Source organism: Larus michahellis, chromosome 3 (genome assembly GCF_964199755.1).
Source record: "Larus michahellis chromosome 3, bLarMic1.1, whole genome shotgun sequence".
In the NCBI taxonomy this organism is placed as follows: Eukaryota; Metazoa; Chordata; class Aves; order Charadriiformes; family Laridae; genus Larus; species Larus michahellis.
Window position 1 is genome coordinate 40,742,688 of NC_133898.1, and position 16,209 is coordinate 40,758,896.

Below are 16,209 nucleotides of genomic sequence, written 5' to 3' on the forward strand. Positions count from 1 at the left end.
AGTCTTCACTAGAATATATATTCAATGGTTGAAATTAAGACATATTTGATAACACTGTAACCTAAACGTATATATTTAAAAGCTGCTATATGTTTTAAGAGCTAGCATAAATTTACACTGTTATCTTGAGAGATCTTAATGCTAACAGCTCCCAAATTATTTTACTGTAATTTCTGTATGGTTTTTGTTTTAATAGCATTTGTTCATTTTAAGAGCCAAACAAGTTCAAAAGCCAAGAAGCACTGTTTTTTTCTTTCCCACTACCATACCCAGAAGCAAAACAGAATGCTATCTACACAAGAAAAATTAACAGTTTAATGCTTTGACGTCCCAAACATATTTTAGCAACTACCAAATACTATATCCTTTCTGTATTTTAACCTAGACTGAAACGATGCATAAAGAATAAGTCTCTAAACTATTCAATAGAGGTAGTTACAGTAATACTGAAAGTCTCTGTACTGTACCTAATCAAATTAGAATATCCCCAGAGCACATTAATAACAAAATTCATTACTGCAGCATGGTGAATCTTCTCTGTTCCAGACTTACTCCAAAAGGATGTTAGCCTGTTGTTGGCTTCGAGCAATTCCGAGCTTTCAGGCGCTCAAAGTTAGGAGGAAAGCATCACAGCCAAACAGCGCCATTCAACGTTTGAAGAATAGTTTAAGACAAGGAAGCACCAGCAGCTGCCTCTCCCATTCACGCTTTCCAAAATCCTCATCACTGCCTTCTTCCTTGAGGAAATCCAACTCAATATTTTTTTTGAAGTAACCTAAAAATGTATATTTAAGCCCACTAAAGCTCAGTGATGCCTATTTTAACATCACAGACATGCTAGCAGCCACCAGCCCCAAGAAAGGTGTACAGATTTAGAACTGCATGCTGCTGATGTAGAATCCCTAAGCTATTTGCTACAGAACCCTTGGAGAAATTTAGACTAAAATTAAATGTCAATGGGCTTATCCAAGAGAGAGATGCATGAAAAGCAATTAACATGTGATTGGTGAAGATATTGAAAGTGAAATTAATTCTTATGAATTTCTTTTCAAGACGGTCATCTTGTAGGGCGTTTACCTTCCACATGGTTTTACAATTTAGACTATCAGCCTTTCCCTCTTACTTGGTCTTAGAGTGAAACAAAAATTAAAGTGTTGGCCCCGTTAGACCACATGCTTAAAACCTCCTACAGATGAGCTAATGACAGTCAGCTACCTAAGCAGACAAGGATATATATATATATATATATATATATAGTTGAAACAGTAGGAAAAGGAGGCATCTACTCAAATGCAAATTCTCAGTACCAATAACAGAATTTCCGCTCGTTCCCCTGCTATCAGGAACAGTTAACACTTCAGCACTTTTGAACTATCACAACAGAACATATTTTTTTTTATGTCCCTTTTACCACTGATACAACTATTCTGTCCACTGTTATCCTGAGCAAAACAGACAAAAAAGCCCCGCTCCTCAGAATATACCTTTTCAGTCAAGGGTTGGCAGAACAGCTCTGCCTTGTCACCTGCAGGTATCTGGAGGTTGTGTGAGGGTCTGTATTACCAGGCTGCCTCAGTCAGGCCAGAACTCAGGCTGTATAAAAGCAGTTTAGGAGGTGAAGTGCAGGAGTGATTCCACCCTGGACACCAAGAAGAAACCAGGTCTCATATTTGACCTTGATTCTGCCTAATGAGGGATTTCAGTCAGTTCTTCGTGATTATAAGGCAGCTGGCATCACAAATCTCCCAAATCAGATGTACTGCCTTATCAACATTTACTTTCCTCACACAATTCATGCCTGTATATTGTAATGGTCAGGGTAAAGATAAGTTTTTTTCTGTCTTTTGGGGAAAAACCCAACTGATCCTGCCATAACTTGTAAGACTCCCATTAATTATGGCCTCCAATTTTTTCTTCCCTCATTTTGCCTTCCTACCCTTGTTTGATTCAAATCTTTTGCTGTCTAAGTAAGAATACCAACTTAGCATGATTAATCCTGCACAGTTCCTACGACGTCACTACATGAGCTTCTTTACATATGTAGTGTTATACACAATTATTTGGAGATATTTAACAATACTTTACAGCTTGTCAATTTATTTACAATCGACATATGGTAAATGAGGTAATTCCCTAGACTCTACATGGGGAAATCTGTCAAAGGTTCCCTACTGGTATACATTTTCATGCTGATTATGATTTGTAAAGTTCACACAATTTTTGTCATCTCTAGCCATCTGAGACAGAACTGAATTTCATTGCAGACATGAGCTATTACACTTGATTTTATATTTCTCTACATGAGAAGACCACAGCAGCCCTTTCTAAAAATCACATCCTTACAATCATATCATGACTATTAAATAAATGCAATTTAAAGAAAATTAGGTTAGGTACTCTATAAAATTAAAATCTCATGTGAAACAGCTCTGGAACTGCAGACGGAGGTGTGCAGCTGGTCCATACACCCATATCCCTGATGTAACAACGCACCCTGGTCTGGAAAATCTAAAAGTCTATACAGTTTCCTAAACTATATGCTTATAAAAGGGGAGAGATACAAAGGTAATTCCCAAGCCCTGTGAAAAAGATGAATGGGTTTACATATAACTGATGCATAGATGAATCTTACAGCACTTGGAGAAGTAACGGTCAAAGACTCTCGTGGCCTCTGTAAACCTGCTGCGGCCTGTCGGCCTGCTGCACGGATCCTCAGTAATGAATACTTTGACAGGTGTTGTTAGCTTTGGTCTTGGAGGTGGGAAGCAGGACTTTCAGAGCAGTGCAAATGTTACTCGAAGGACAAAACTACAGCAATACCAAAGATGATTTTTTTAGTCCCCAAACCTGTATCTTAGTGTCATCTGAAAGACACGGTGTTACGTTGTGTGCACGTGAAAAAGAAGCCTGGTGACCATTCTACCATTCGTGAGCATGTGTAACATGCGCAAACAAAATTATTAGTTGAGAAAACGTCATCCTTCCTTCTTAGTATCATCTCCACTTTTATACTGCTGCTGCAGTCCTGCCTGGATTCAGAGCCGCGGCGAGCTTCTCCAAGCCGTGGATGATACGCAAGTGTTTCAAAGGGACGAGTCGAGTGCCAGCTTGAGAGAGGCAGTTGCTGGGAATTACAAGGCTCTCCCAGGAAAAATATGAATGAGAAAACGAAATACCAAAATTAAAGCAATAAAACTGGCAAGATCCTTCCCCTGCACTCTAGCAGCCTGCATATAAATTTAGGTATGCAGGTAAACTAACAGTGTTAATCAAACTCCTGAGCTGTAACTATATGGTATTCCAAAGAAACGTGAAAACCAATAATACTCATAAATAATAAACTAAGGTCAAATATGTAACCAATTCTCTCTATTTTTAGAAACATTTAAATGCCTGTGTTATACTGTACATCTCTTTCTGCCAAGATTCTGCATATGAAGCCAAATTTAATGCAGTTATTTAATAAAGGCCAAACCTTTAACTAAATGTTACAATTTTCAGAGTGGAGGAGGAGCCAAATATTTAATTTAGACTTAGAAACTTCCCTATAAAGTTTTTCAACTATTGAAGAAAACGCAGACAAAATCATGTCAACTCATATTTAAAGGGATGCCAGTCACTAATATATTCGCTAGAAGAGACAGCAGTGTACATGCTAATAATTTAAGCCATTAATTTAGCTTGTGCTAGAAGATGACAGCCTTCTCTTCACGCTGTGCTAAATGAATAATGAATGCTACGCTCCCAAGGCAACTTTAATTTTTAAAGCCAATACTGATACTTACTCACCCATGCCTGACACTGCGAGGTAAACGTGCTGATGTGGAATGATACCTTTATCAAAGTATTCACAACATAAAGCAAATGAACCAACCATTCAGCCCCTCTGTACTACAGAGATGGAGCTTATAGCTGAATTCTGCTCAGTTTTATACTGACGCTCACTGTGTTGGGATGGAACTGCCACAGGTTTGCAACCGTGGTATCGCTCAGCCCTCACGGCCCCCCACCCTCTGTAGGTTCCCACAGGTACCAAGCAGAAGCTCATTCCTTCCAGTAACTCGCAGATTCTTAAACCGATCTCCTGAAATCAGGCAAAAGAAGGACGGGACCGTGCCTTTGCAAATAACCACGGGTGAAAGCGAGTAACCTCCTCTGAGGTGGCTCCACACACTCCTCCCTGGGGCTTCCAGCACTGTATTTAGAGACACTAAGCTGAAGCATCCCAAACCAGCAGAGGCTGCAGGACTGCTCCCTGCGGCCAACCATCGGCTCCGAACACCAGCTTGAGAGTGCAGCAAGAGAAACCAACAGTTGTTTCATCTTTTAAAGAAAAATAAATTTAAACAAATTAGGCCTCAATTCTTGTGACGCAATTATAAAGAAAATGTTTTGTTTGCAAAATGTACCGTTTCACATAGAAGTTCTGCAAAATAACAGTGAAGGCAATGAAAAGCCGTAGCAGGGACAATGCCTCAGGCCTACCAGGTTGTATTCTAGCATCTCCGTGCAACAGAAAAACATCCAGGTCATAACTGCAATGTGACGGGCAGGGCTGATACATTCAGCCAGCCTTGGAACTGGCAGGATTAACCCTCAGTAGCAATGTTGACAAACGACAGAAGTGTGAAGATGAGAGAATTCAGATCTCCCTCAAGCAGTCACCATGGGGGTGGGCCAGGGTGACGTGGGAAGTTAAAGCACAGTTAAGAATTTTAGACATAGGCTTGCTACATACCTTACGCAAACAAGCCATCAGCTTATTTTGTCAAATTTAACAATCTGCCATGGAAGCTCACCTGGCAGATGGTGGTTCAGATGAGCCTGCTTTGCTACACAGCAGCAGCTCTCTGCAGCAGAGGGCTCAGCCATCACAGCAAACAAATGTCTCAAACTCAGCCCTTGTAGAAACCACTGCACAAGCCCGACCGCTCTCAAATTAGGCATGGCTTTTCACTCCCCAGCAGTCCAACAAACAGTCACGAGAAACCATCTCATACCCAAATGTCTTCTCCATTATCCAGAATTTTCCCAATAGACTATTATGGCCTTTTAAAGTACATGAAATCAAATGCTAGCTGTAATCCAAACCCAGAAACGTTCCCCCTCAAATTCTGGATCCAAGTGGACGCTCTTGCTCCAACACGGAGATGGTGTTTGGTAGACATGCAAGTAGAACTGCTGTTCAGATAAAGGAAAGTTCTGTCTTTGAAAGCAGATGCCATAATTATGCTGTTGTTCTGGCATTTGACCTAAAAGGGGCAGCAGATTGTCCCACTGAAGAAATTCATGCCAACACTTGCTTATATTGCTGGCAAACCTTCAACTAAAATGCTGAGAATTAAAACCTTCCACCCCACTGATTCCAGGCTGTGCAGGCTGTTGGTGTTTTCATCCTTGTCTATATAACGCTTTAAAGACAAACAGTATTATGCTTAAACCAACCAGTGAAAGACAAGAATTCTTTTTGTGCTGATATATCAAAGTAATAGAAGAAAATTGTACAGATAATGTAACTGAGCCAACCAAGGCATTTTTATCAAATTCATCAATTATTAAAATAATACCAACTGTGCTTCTAGAATTGCCCTTCGTTTTCAGATCCTAAGCTGACACTGAAGAACGAGTCATACCACATTTTATTTTTCCAAGTTGAAAAGAGCTTATGACGAGTAGTCATATGCCATTCTCACAAAGAGACTTTTTAGACTTCAACCTGGGCAAGTGACATGAGAAGATACAGGTTTCCATGCCCATTCAATCTGAGGCTAACAGGTGACTGGACTAGCAAAAAAAGCTATTGTGTTGGAGAATGTTTTACATACATCTATGCTGAAAATGAATTACACAGAAGCCAAATATATTTTCTTTTCTATTTTAAGAAGATTATATATACTATGATCTACATAATATTGCCAGCAAGCACAAGCTGATATTTTCAGATGGGTATCCAATATAAAGAACCGTTATTTGTCCTTCCTAATTCTGCTTCTTTTGCCTTTAGTCAGCAAAAAAATCCCACCACAGACACATTACATGCTTGATAGGCAAGACTAGCAGTCTCAGTCAGGAAGGATTAGAGAAATTCAATCGGTAAAGTCCGGTCCATCAGGAGTTACTAGAAAGAGTTCCCAATGAATGGGATTCCTGCTCAGAAAATATCTCAGGTATTGGCTGGTAAATACTGTCAGCTTGTAGTGGGAGGAAGAACATTGTACGCACGCCTTTTCCTGGCATTATATTGACCTTCTTTTCATGATGTTTCAGCATATGCTTAGGGACAGCACTAAATTTTTCAGGGAAGGACGGGTATTATTTCCTAACAAGCCATCTTTAAATTGGAAACAAGTAAACAGAATTGAGAAACCAATTAATTGCTGGAAGCAGAAAATTATTAAAAGGAAGACGTTATTAAAAGAAAGGAAAATGTATATTGCAACATTTGCTTTTTCAGCTCCCTCAATCAGGGCAGAAAAAGATGATTAAGGCATTAAACCCCCCCAAATCTTCGGTTATGGAAACAAGTGCGGTTGAGGACATGGAGAAACAGAGATGGAAAGTTGATTGTGACATCTGTACCAAATACCGCACCCTCCCAGAGGCAGGAGGTATTGGGAGGCACACAGGGCCTCCTTCCTTCCGTGTGTGCTAGTCTGGTGACTGTCCCTTCAAACAGCTACAACCACATGTAGCACCAACTTAATCCGTCAATTGACTGAAAACCGGGCCCTCAGGCTTGTATCCTGGCTATAACAGAAGTGCAACATTTCACAGAAGGTGACAGTCAGATCTCAGTCATAGCGGCATTTCTGAAGATGAGAGGCCATAGTTTTGCGGTGTGAGAATTGATGATAAAAGCAACCATAAAGCAACACTGTGTGAATCACTCAGAAGTGCTCTGAGAAGATGATTTGAAGGGATTTACCTAGAGGCTCATCCACAGTTACTGAAAGGTACTGTCATTCATGGTCTGTCTGTATGTGTGGCCTTAAGAAGTCGGCTGAGCTCTGGAAGGAGTGCAGAACAAGCTCAGACAACACTATACTACAACACTTCCGCAGCCCAGTGCCATCACAGCTGAGATGGGATATTCAGATACTTTTCCATTTGTTTGCTAATTGCTCTGCTGGACTGCGAGTGTTTGACAAGAAATGTCAAACACAGAGTTTCTCAGAGGAGGCTGGAAGACCCCAAAGCCTGGCAGGGATGACTCCAGGGCGTTCGTTTGTAATTTCACATCATCTTTAGCACACCAGCTCACCTCTGATGCCTGTGCTAATGGGCAAACCGTCATAAAATCACAGATGGATGGAAACACGCTTTTCATCTGTAGCACCAACAGATACCACTGGTCAAAAATTTTCAACCATCTCTAAACAGTTAGGGTTCTCACCACAAGTAATAAATCCCAAATCTTTTGCCTCCTGAACCTCATTCTTCCTGACAGAAGCCAAAGGCTTCTCTCCTAACCAGTTAGCCTCTGATGGAGAATCCATTGAGGAACCCGGTCCTTACTCAATGGGTACAGCAGCACAAAAGCATACAGAAGAGAGCTGGAATATTTCTTGTAAAAGCTACCATTTGGTTTGGCCCTCCCTGATCCCATTCTTTACAGAATGCTCCTGCCTTCAGACTGACGGCAGGAAATGCACAGTCTCGCAAACAGAAGATTCGCCTCACTGAAGAGGGAAAGAAATTTAAGAAAGCTTTGAAGCTCCCAGATTCCTGAGCAGCAATCCTCTTTCTGATCATTGGGCTGTTAATGATGAAGAGAGAAGAGTATGCAAACCTAGCAGCTTCTCTGTGTCATTGAAAAAAAAATCCTTGTAAATAGTATAGTAAAACAGAATACATACATATAAACAGAAGTTTAGATCAAACAGATGGTACGTTCTCACTCTGGACTGCAGTACCTGTTCAGATAAATATGCAGAAAGGAATCTTCTTCCACTTCTCACCTAAGTGCAAAATGCAGTTTAAATGAAGGTTAGGGATGACAGAAGCGATTACCTCAGTCGGTTGGTGTAAGTATCTACACAGGTCTTCATTTTAGCCAACAAAGTCCCAACAGAAGCTTGTGACTCCAACTGTTCTTCCTCCTCTTCACTATTTTCTCCCGACAGAGGAAGCAGTAATGGTACCATCGACGTGCAGGATGCAATAGCACGGAGTAATTCCAGCAGGGCTCGGTAAAGGGGAACGTGGCGGGCCATATCCAAAACTAAGAGAGAAAAACATTTTTCAAAAATTACTACAATTGAAGACGACCCTTCTTCTCTAAGTACAGATCTTTTGTATAGAAAAGCTAGATTTTAATAAGTATTAAAATGTTAATGACATTTAATGATAAAACACAGTATGTTATAATACCAATTTATAAGTTCATGTTTTAACGGACTTGTCCAGAAAAAAATGCATAAGATACCTTGAAAACAAAGGTTAGCAAAAGACACAAGAGGACAAAAGTGCTAACAAGGAAGGGAACAGGATTACCACATGCTATATTCATTTCTAGTAGCTTAATATACAATCCTAGCTCAAGTTGTATGCCAACAGTAATTGCAAAAAAAAAAAAAAAATCTATGGAGGAAAAATTGTAACCCATGGCGTAGCAGGGCAGCCTCTGCTGATTCTAAATGTGTAAGCATTAATAAAGACAGACTTTCATATCACCCGCTATTTATAGTTATCTTCTCCTTTGGGAAAATTTGTCTGCATTACTGCAGCAATATTTATGGTCATGAAATAAATGAAGTTATCTACTAAGGAGTCTAGCTTGCTGCTAGAGAGTATCATTTTAAAAATCATTACGCATTCTTCAGAGCATGCAAAGGCTCTGACGAAGATACAATTTTTTTCTGCATACATATGGACCACAAAACAGTAAAGATTATTAACAAGACACATTAGGTAGGCAAAGCTCACCGTCTTAGTGTTGCTCAGTGCGATGTATATATATTATAGAAATAACTGTGGGTAGACTATAGATATCAGCTGCCCTGACTAGGAAAGACAGGCAGAGACACACAGTTTAATGGACTCTCTAGCACATTGTTTATTTTTCTTTTCCACTTGCTTGGACAAATATGTAATGGATGTCATTTCAACTGACTTTGTAGCATTAATAGAAATCCTGAAAATGTAGCTATACGCAGATACTTTAACACAGCTGCTTCCTCTGTCCCTAGGACATGCTATTTTTAACCTAACTGCAGAAAAAAATTGCTCTAGTTCAAAGTATTTACAAATGACTGAGTTTATGATAAAATAAATTTATGCTTTTTCCATCAAAAAACCCACAACAAACAAAAAGCCCCTGCCAACTCACATTAGGACAGAACAAAGCATAGAACTCTAATGTTTCATTTAGCACATCTCACCCTTTAAGCTAAAGTGTATCCCAAACACCTAAACCCTTAGCTCTAAACACAGCACAATGGGACAGCATAAACAGCCAAGCCAAATTCAACAAGCAGGTTTACCCATGTTTAAAGCTAGATTTATCTCTCCCAAGAGTTCTTTGATCAACAGCTTGCTATTCATATTTGGAAACTATTACAATGGCACAAACTCTTAAGTTTGTGGAGTTCTGTTGTGTTGAACAGGAAGAAATTTTACTGAAACAAAGCATTCACCTAAATGGCTCTAAAAAAAATCCTGTGTCAAAATATTCCATATATTTAAAGCAACTTATATTGAATTTGAACACTGACATTAAGAAAATCAGTTTCAATTATCTGTCAATTCTTACATTTTATATATATATACACATTTTTTTATATATATGTTTTTATATATATCTCCATTCCTTATTCTCAGTCTCTAGTCAACAATGATTGCCCACAGAAAAATCCCCACCATGTGTAAAACGGCCTTAAAATAAACAGGAATAGATCTGATGATGTGTGAATTTAAAGAAAAAAAAAGGAAAGAAAAAAAGAAAAAAAAAAAAGGAGTGTGGGGGCAGAGCAGGGCAAAAGAAAGGGAGAAAGGGAGATCATAAAACCCATAGTGTAACCCTCACCAGAAACGACCTCCCACCTTTAGTGCTAAAGATCAAGCGGTTCCTCAATTTAATCAATAGCTCTTTATTATGAAGATAGTGAGTGAAGGAGAAATATGACCTCTCAGATAACCACAGCATTTCATTTCTGGAAAGCTTTTATTTATTTATTTTAACCATGAAATATTCATGAGGCCAGAATATATAATTTCAAATCCTTCAGTGCTTACTTGCCCTCTCCTTTGCTAAACGGATAGTTAAATTCGAAATTACTGTCAGGAGGGAAACTGAACTGACATAACTTTAAAATGGGAATGTTATCCAGAAAGACAGGAGCGAATTTCTGGCTTTAGCAGATTCAACTCACTTGCACTGCTTTGCAATTCTTCCCATGTGAAACAAATGAAAAGCATTCACTTGGTTTCAATTTAAACAATCTTTTGGGGAACAACTACCAATTTCTTTTACCTGAATGCTAGACTCCTCTAAACTCCATTTTTTGATACCATTATGTGTCTTACACTATATTTGTCCAAGGCCTTTACTATACTTACTAAGGATTATGACACGTGCAGGTGTGTTTGTCTATCCAAAATGCCAGAATTCCCCCCCATCCTCAATATGTTTATCAGGACTGGATATCTGGAGAAGTAGCAGAAAAGCTTGCTGTAAAGAACTCAAAACTGACAAATTTCTGTTTATTACCTTTACTTGGCAGTTTATCTGCTCGTGCCTATTTTCCTTTCAGTTGGAAGAGAAGCCAAACTGACTACAGTATACGTTTTCTGCAGACACAGCTCTGCTCAAAAAAAATTGAGCAGTTTTTTAATTTCTGTATTTACATGTAATTAGATGTTCCAAATTGGATAATGCTCAATTTTTAAGAGACGGTGTTCAAGCCACTAGGACTACAAGACACTCCTTTGTAAAAATAATCCCCTGGCCCAGATCTACTGTTTGCTGACCTGCCCATCTCCGCCTGGCATGGCCGGCTGCAGCTCCAGATGTCCTAACAGCACCTTCCTGGACTGACAGAGGCTTAGCAAGTCCAGCAGTGTTCAAACGAGAGCCTCAGCCATCAGGCTGCACCACTCAGACTCCACCATCATCTTTGCTGCTTTTAGTGTCGGCAGCATATTTATTTAGTTGGGATTTATGATCGATTTATTCCCTTTAGATATCATTTTATATATATGTATTTTTTTTTTCAGGAGAGTATTTCAGAAATAGAAATGATAAAGCTTTGTAAAAAAAAAAAAAATTTAGATCCTGTAACAAAATCCTTTAAAGGAATTGAATGAAGATAATAAAAACATGAAGAAAAATATCAGATACAAATCTTCAAATTAACAAACCGTATTTCCATCAAATGGAAGCAATGGAACCTTCAGACTATCTTAGCAACTAAGAAGCCAGCAATTTGGATTTTAGCAAATATAAACTTCAATGGAGAACAAGCGTTAAAAGTAATCCACTGCTTTCTTCAAAGTCTGCTATTCCTTGGGAACATAACGCAATTTTTTTTTGCCCGACTGAATTGGGCAATACAGGAGTAGCGTAACACTTTACTCGAATTAAATAAGGTAGCTTCTTGTGTAGAAAAGAAAATCCAACACATCACAAAAAAGAAACAAATACTTTTGCACATAGCAGAGCTATAATTTGAATAGCATTAGCACATCTTAAATATGTCAGGTTTTTTTATATGGGTACTTCAGTTGTATGAGAAGGCACTAACAACATTTGATTTATATGGACACGCGCATAAGCACCCTAAACTGCAAATACACAGCATTCCTAAGAAAATGAAAACGGGAGATTAAGATTCTTGGCTCTGTAAAAATGACAGACGGGTATATTATCTGGGATTCTCTGTTATCCCAAAGTCAAAAATGTCATTAAATAACGACAAATACCTTTTCTGAACAGCTCCGTTTGCTGCCCTCAGACTCCCACACTGCGTATGCCTGGACCGTCCCGCCTGGTAGGCACACGCAAACTGTGGGGTCTTTCACATCTGTCCATTTTTGTGCTCTCGGTGCTCCCCGATTCTATGGGGCAGTGAATTGCTGAGAAAGGTCCAACCCCCAGCACCAGGGACCAGTTCAGAAGCTCCCGCTTGTTGACCCTCAAACAGAATGCTGCCTGAGAGAGCCTATCTGCACTTCTGCTAGGTTTCTTCAAATTAATACTATATGCCACACACTTACATCAAAAGAGAGGTAAAGATTAAATTATTTTATTACTAGACTCAGAGCAGGGATTTGTACTCAGTTTTTATCCTGCTTCCTCGTCCACTTTAAACAGGGCCGGCAGGACAGGGTTGCCTGGTGACAACAGTGTTGTCTCAGAGAAAGCTCCAAAACCGGTGCCTGGACTGTGGCTTTTGCTCCACCTGACCCAGTCTGATTCCCCTGGGAGCTTTGTATGTGCTTCTTAACTTGCAGTCAGCAAATACACATCAAGGTCCACCTTTTGGCTACACCAGCAGTCAACCAGTTCAAACCGTGGAGCAAGAAGCAGAGCACAAGCTAAAAACTGCTGCTAGACCTGAAGCATAAGCAGCCAGCTGCAGGAGACCTGCAAAACGGCCCCTCGCTGGTGGCCGGGAGGTGGCTGTGACAGCCCGGGGCACAGGAGTAGGACCGGGAGGCAACAGAGAGCAGCAGGGCAACACCACCACGTGGTGGGTGACAATGCGATGACAGCCGCGCTCTTCAAGGTTGGAGTCCCAGTGCATCTTTATTACCATCTTTGTTTTATAAATTGCAGGAACTGGGAGTTCTAGAAGGACGAACGGACACATCCAAAACACAGACCGATGTCTTATTGTCCTTGATAATTAGCAAGGAAGTTCACTGTAGTCTTTCTGGACAATAGGCAGCATGCATATATACTCATAATTCACATCAAAAAAGTGTCTTGAGTCTAAATTTATTCTGTTGCATTTATGAAAAGCAGAAATCTTAGCCAGGACACTGCCATTTACTAAGACAGGGAGGGATGGAAAACATCTGGAAAACATGTTTTAATGGAATAAGGTCTCATCCCTCCCTCCCATTCATTTGGGTAATAAAGGTCAAGTTTTACCGGAATCACTAAAATTCAGTTAGCCTATTGACACACTATTTAATTTAGAAAGACACTGAAGGCTAAATAGGTAAAAAAATAGACAGGTCAGGAGGTATTAAGGTACTGATCACATTTTTGAAAACTTCTAGACACAGACTACTTATTCCTGGGAAACAACTGATTACCGTTCAAAGATCGTCTGTGTGATTTCAAAACATTCCAATTGCTTTCCACGCATCTATTTATCACCAATATAGATCTACTTCTTACAAAGACCCAAGGCTACCCATATGCAATTACAACCTTAATATAATGAAAAAGCATATGAGGGAAGGTAGTTTCACAGGATCAAGGTATTACCTGAAATTGCATATATATCTGTAACACGATAATGGCCCAACTGAGTCTAATACTCCTTTGCTTTCTTTTAATATTATACAATATTCAAACAAAGAATAGCCAGACCTAATGGCCCATTAAATAGATAGTACTGAACAGCAATAAATTTTTTTTCAATTCATTTAACATCCTCAGTACAACTTAACTGGCTATGAATAAGATTATAAAACTTATTTCCATTGCAAAGGATATTTAAAACATATCACAAAGAATATGCACATTTATTTTAAAATAAAGGCAATTATTCATGTAGCATATCCATTGTATCCAAAAATTTTCACACTTTGCAGCAGATTAAAGAAACAAATAGAGAAGAACAATTTGTAAGAAAATGATGAAAAGTGTATTTAATGTGACGGCCTTCCCACTGTGTTTCTCACTGTGACCAAACTAGGAATTCCTACCCTGAAAGGGCTTACAAATTTGATGTAAAATATAACAAGAGACACTTGAGGAAAAAAACCATGCATACCATCCCTGCTTCTCTGCTACAAGAAAAGCTGTAAGTAGATGCTCTCAATCTACATCCTGTACATCATTTCTCATTTAGCAGACTCACTTCATTTCCAGACTTCTTGAATTTCTGTTATTTTAAAGGCCCACAAAAGTATGACTTTTTCAAAGCAGTTTTCCTTACATGCAATTTCTTTTTACTTCTGACCAATACACGTGACTGACTTTCTGCCTTTGTTGAAAGAAAGAAGGGTGTGCTGGCAGCCACGGCAGAAGGCACCACTGGAAACTCTTTCCAAATTACAGCCCTTTTATTTGTTCTCTCAAAGAGATCTGCCACTGCTAACATGAGAGGGATGGTCATGAATGGTCAACTAAAAGGAAATAACTGGAAGAAAAAAAAAAAAAGGCTTTCTGGAGAGAATGCATATCTAAAACCAAAAAAATCTTGCAAATGGCTACAAGCGTGGCTTACATTTAACAGGTCAGAAGAGGGGGAAAAAACAAGTCAAAACTTGAAATGAACAAATTGACCCCTATAATCAAAGATCAAGTTGAATTCTAATTTTATAATTACGTTCTCTTCTTCCATTCCAGGAGGCCTCTCTCTTGCATGAGGTAGAGTTTCCAGTGACCCAAAAGACTCCTTCAACTCTCATTTCTTATTTTGTTTTGGATCTATTCTTCTCCTATTTCAATGAGACTTTACATCTTCCCGAAAAGACGACTGGTTGTATTTTGTTAAATATTTGTCCAGAAGCAGCCATCTAATCCTGCCTCTGTTTTAAGCGATGTGAAAGAAAACCACTGACAGTTATGCAGAGCAGCTGTACTATAAAACTGTTCTATTCACCTTATGCGCAAATGCTCAAAATTTAATACAGTATATCCAAACCTCCACTGCAAAAAAACCCCAAGAAAATACCTTTGTATTCCAAGATACCTATTTTTCTTTTGTAGTAATAGAGTTTAAAGGACACTGTTCTCATCAATTTAAGCAGCTAAAGGTAAAGTAAGACATTATCACTACCACGCTACCTACTAAAAAAGTTTAAGTCCAATGTTAAGATCATGACTTGCGTAACATGAACACCTGCCACTACATTTTTCTTCTTTATTTTACTTTATTTTTCCCTCTGAATAATTTAAAAATACATCTTAAAGTCCTGTCAATTTTACACCATTTCTAAAACATGCTTAGAAATTACCGTGGACATATTTTTGATGCCTCAGTATGTTATTCACAAACCTAAACCCCATAGCCATGACTAAATTAAAGACTTCAGGATCTCATTACCATATTAAAGACTCTCAGTAGCTACAAACGCCGCTGTTCAAAAAAGCCACACAAAGGAAACACTCGTTTTCATATTTTAATTAAAACCTTCAGACACAGTCTTGTGGCCACAGATACTGCCAAGCACGAGTGAGAGGCACTGTCTTCCCAACAGGGCCACATATCCATTTTCTAAACATTTTAAAACCGGAGCCGTTCCTCAGTCCCCCTTTACTGCATCTTTGCAAACATATGATCTATGAATGCAGTCCACGCTGCAGGCAATAGTGTCAGTTCCAAATACGTCATGCTCTACTGCCTCTTGATTTTCTGTTTCAGAATCAACCCAGGGCGAGCCTCTTTTATAATAGACCTAATTAACACCCTGTGTTCCGCTCCTTATTGATAGTAAAAAAGATTGCCTACAGAGTATTTCAAAAGCAGGTCTTTTTAAGAAAGTATTAGCCTTTGGGTAAAAACGAAACAAATACTTTCTAAATATTGTCATCTTGTAATAATTTAATTAGTTTGACTTTTTCTTCACTTTTCTTTATAGGAGTAACAACACAAGCATTTTCACAATACTATTTTGAGTATCAGAAAAAACTGGCATCAGAAAAACTGGTCCCCTTGCACAATGAAGCAGGAGAAGGAGGGGTTAAGCCCCCACACAGGTCACGAGTTACAAATTCTGTGTCAGAGCAGTAAAACAATGCAAGAAGGGTGGGACTCTCAATTCAACATGTACAGTGTCAGGCTCCAAGTTGATGGATATTATTGTTCAGATACAGCCTTAAAATTTTGCTCTTCTGATGTCAGCACTGAGCCCGTTAGTAGTCAAAAAAAATAATTAATCAGATCAAACGTTAGAAGAGGTGAAGAGAAATTAGAAATTACTTAATGAGACTGCATTCAATCATTAGTACCACTTCAATAACCATGTGAATTTTCCCTCTTTCTCAAAAAGACTGGACAGAAATGGAAAAGGGATGAGAGAAAAGCGACT

At 39.0% G+C, this 16,209-nt stretch overlaps 1 protein-coding gene across 11 annotated transcripts in view; it reads right to left on the bottom strand.

Annotated features, from left to right (window-relative positions):
* The window catches only part of BIRC6 (baculoviral IAP repeat containing 6), a 186,376-nt gene that overhangs the window by 15,313 nt on the left and 154,854 nt on the right, over positions 1-16,209 (bottom strand). For all 11 annotated transcript variants that reach the window (XM_074579876.1, XM_074579873.1, XM_074579869.1 and 8 more), the window contains one exon: positions 8,011-8,221. In XM_074579876.1, the coding sequence (XP_074435977.1) occupies positions 8,011-8,221 (211 nt within the window). The remainder of the gene's footprint in view (positions 1-8,010; positions 8,222-16,209) is intronic.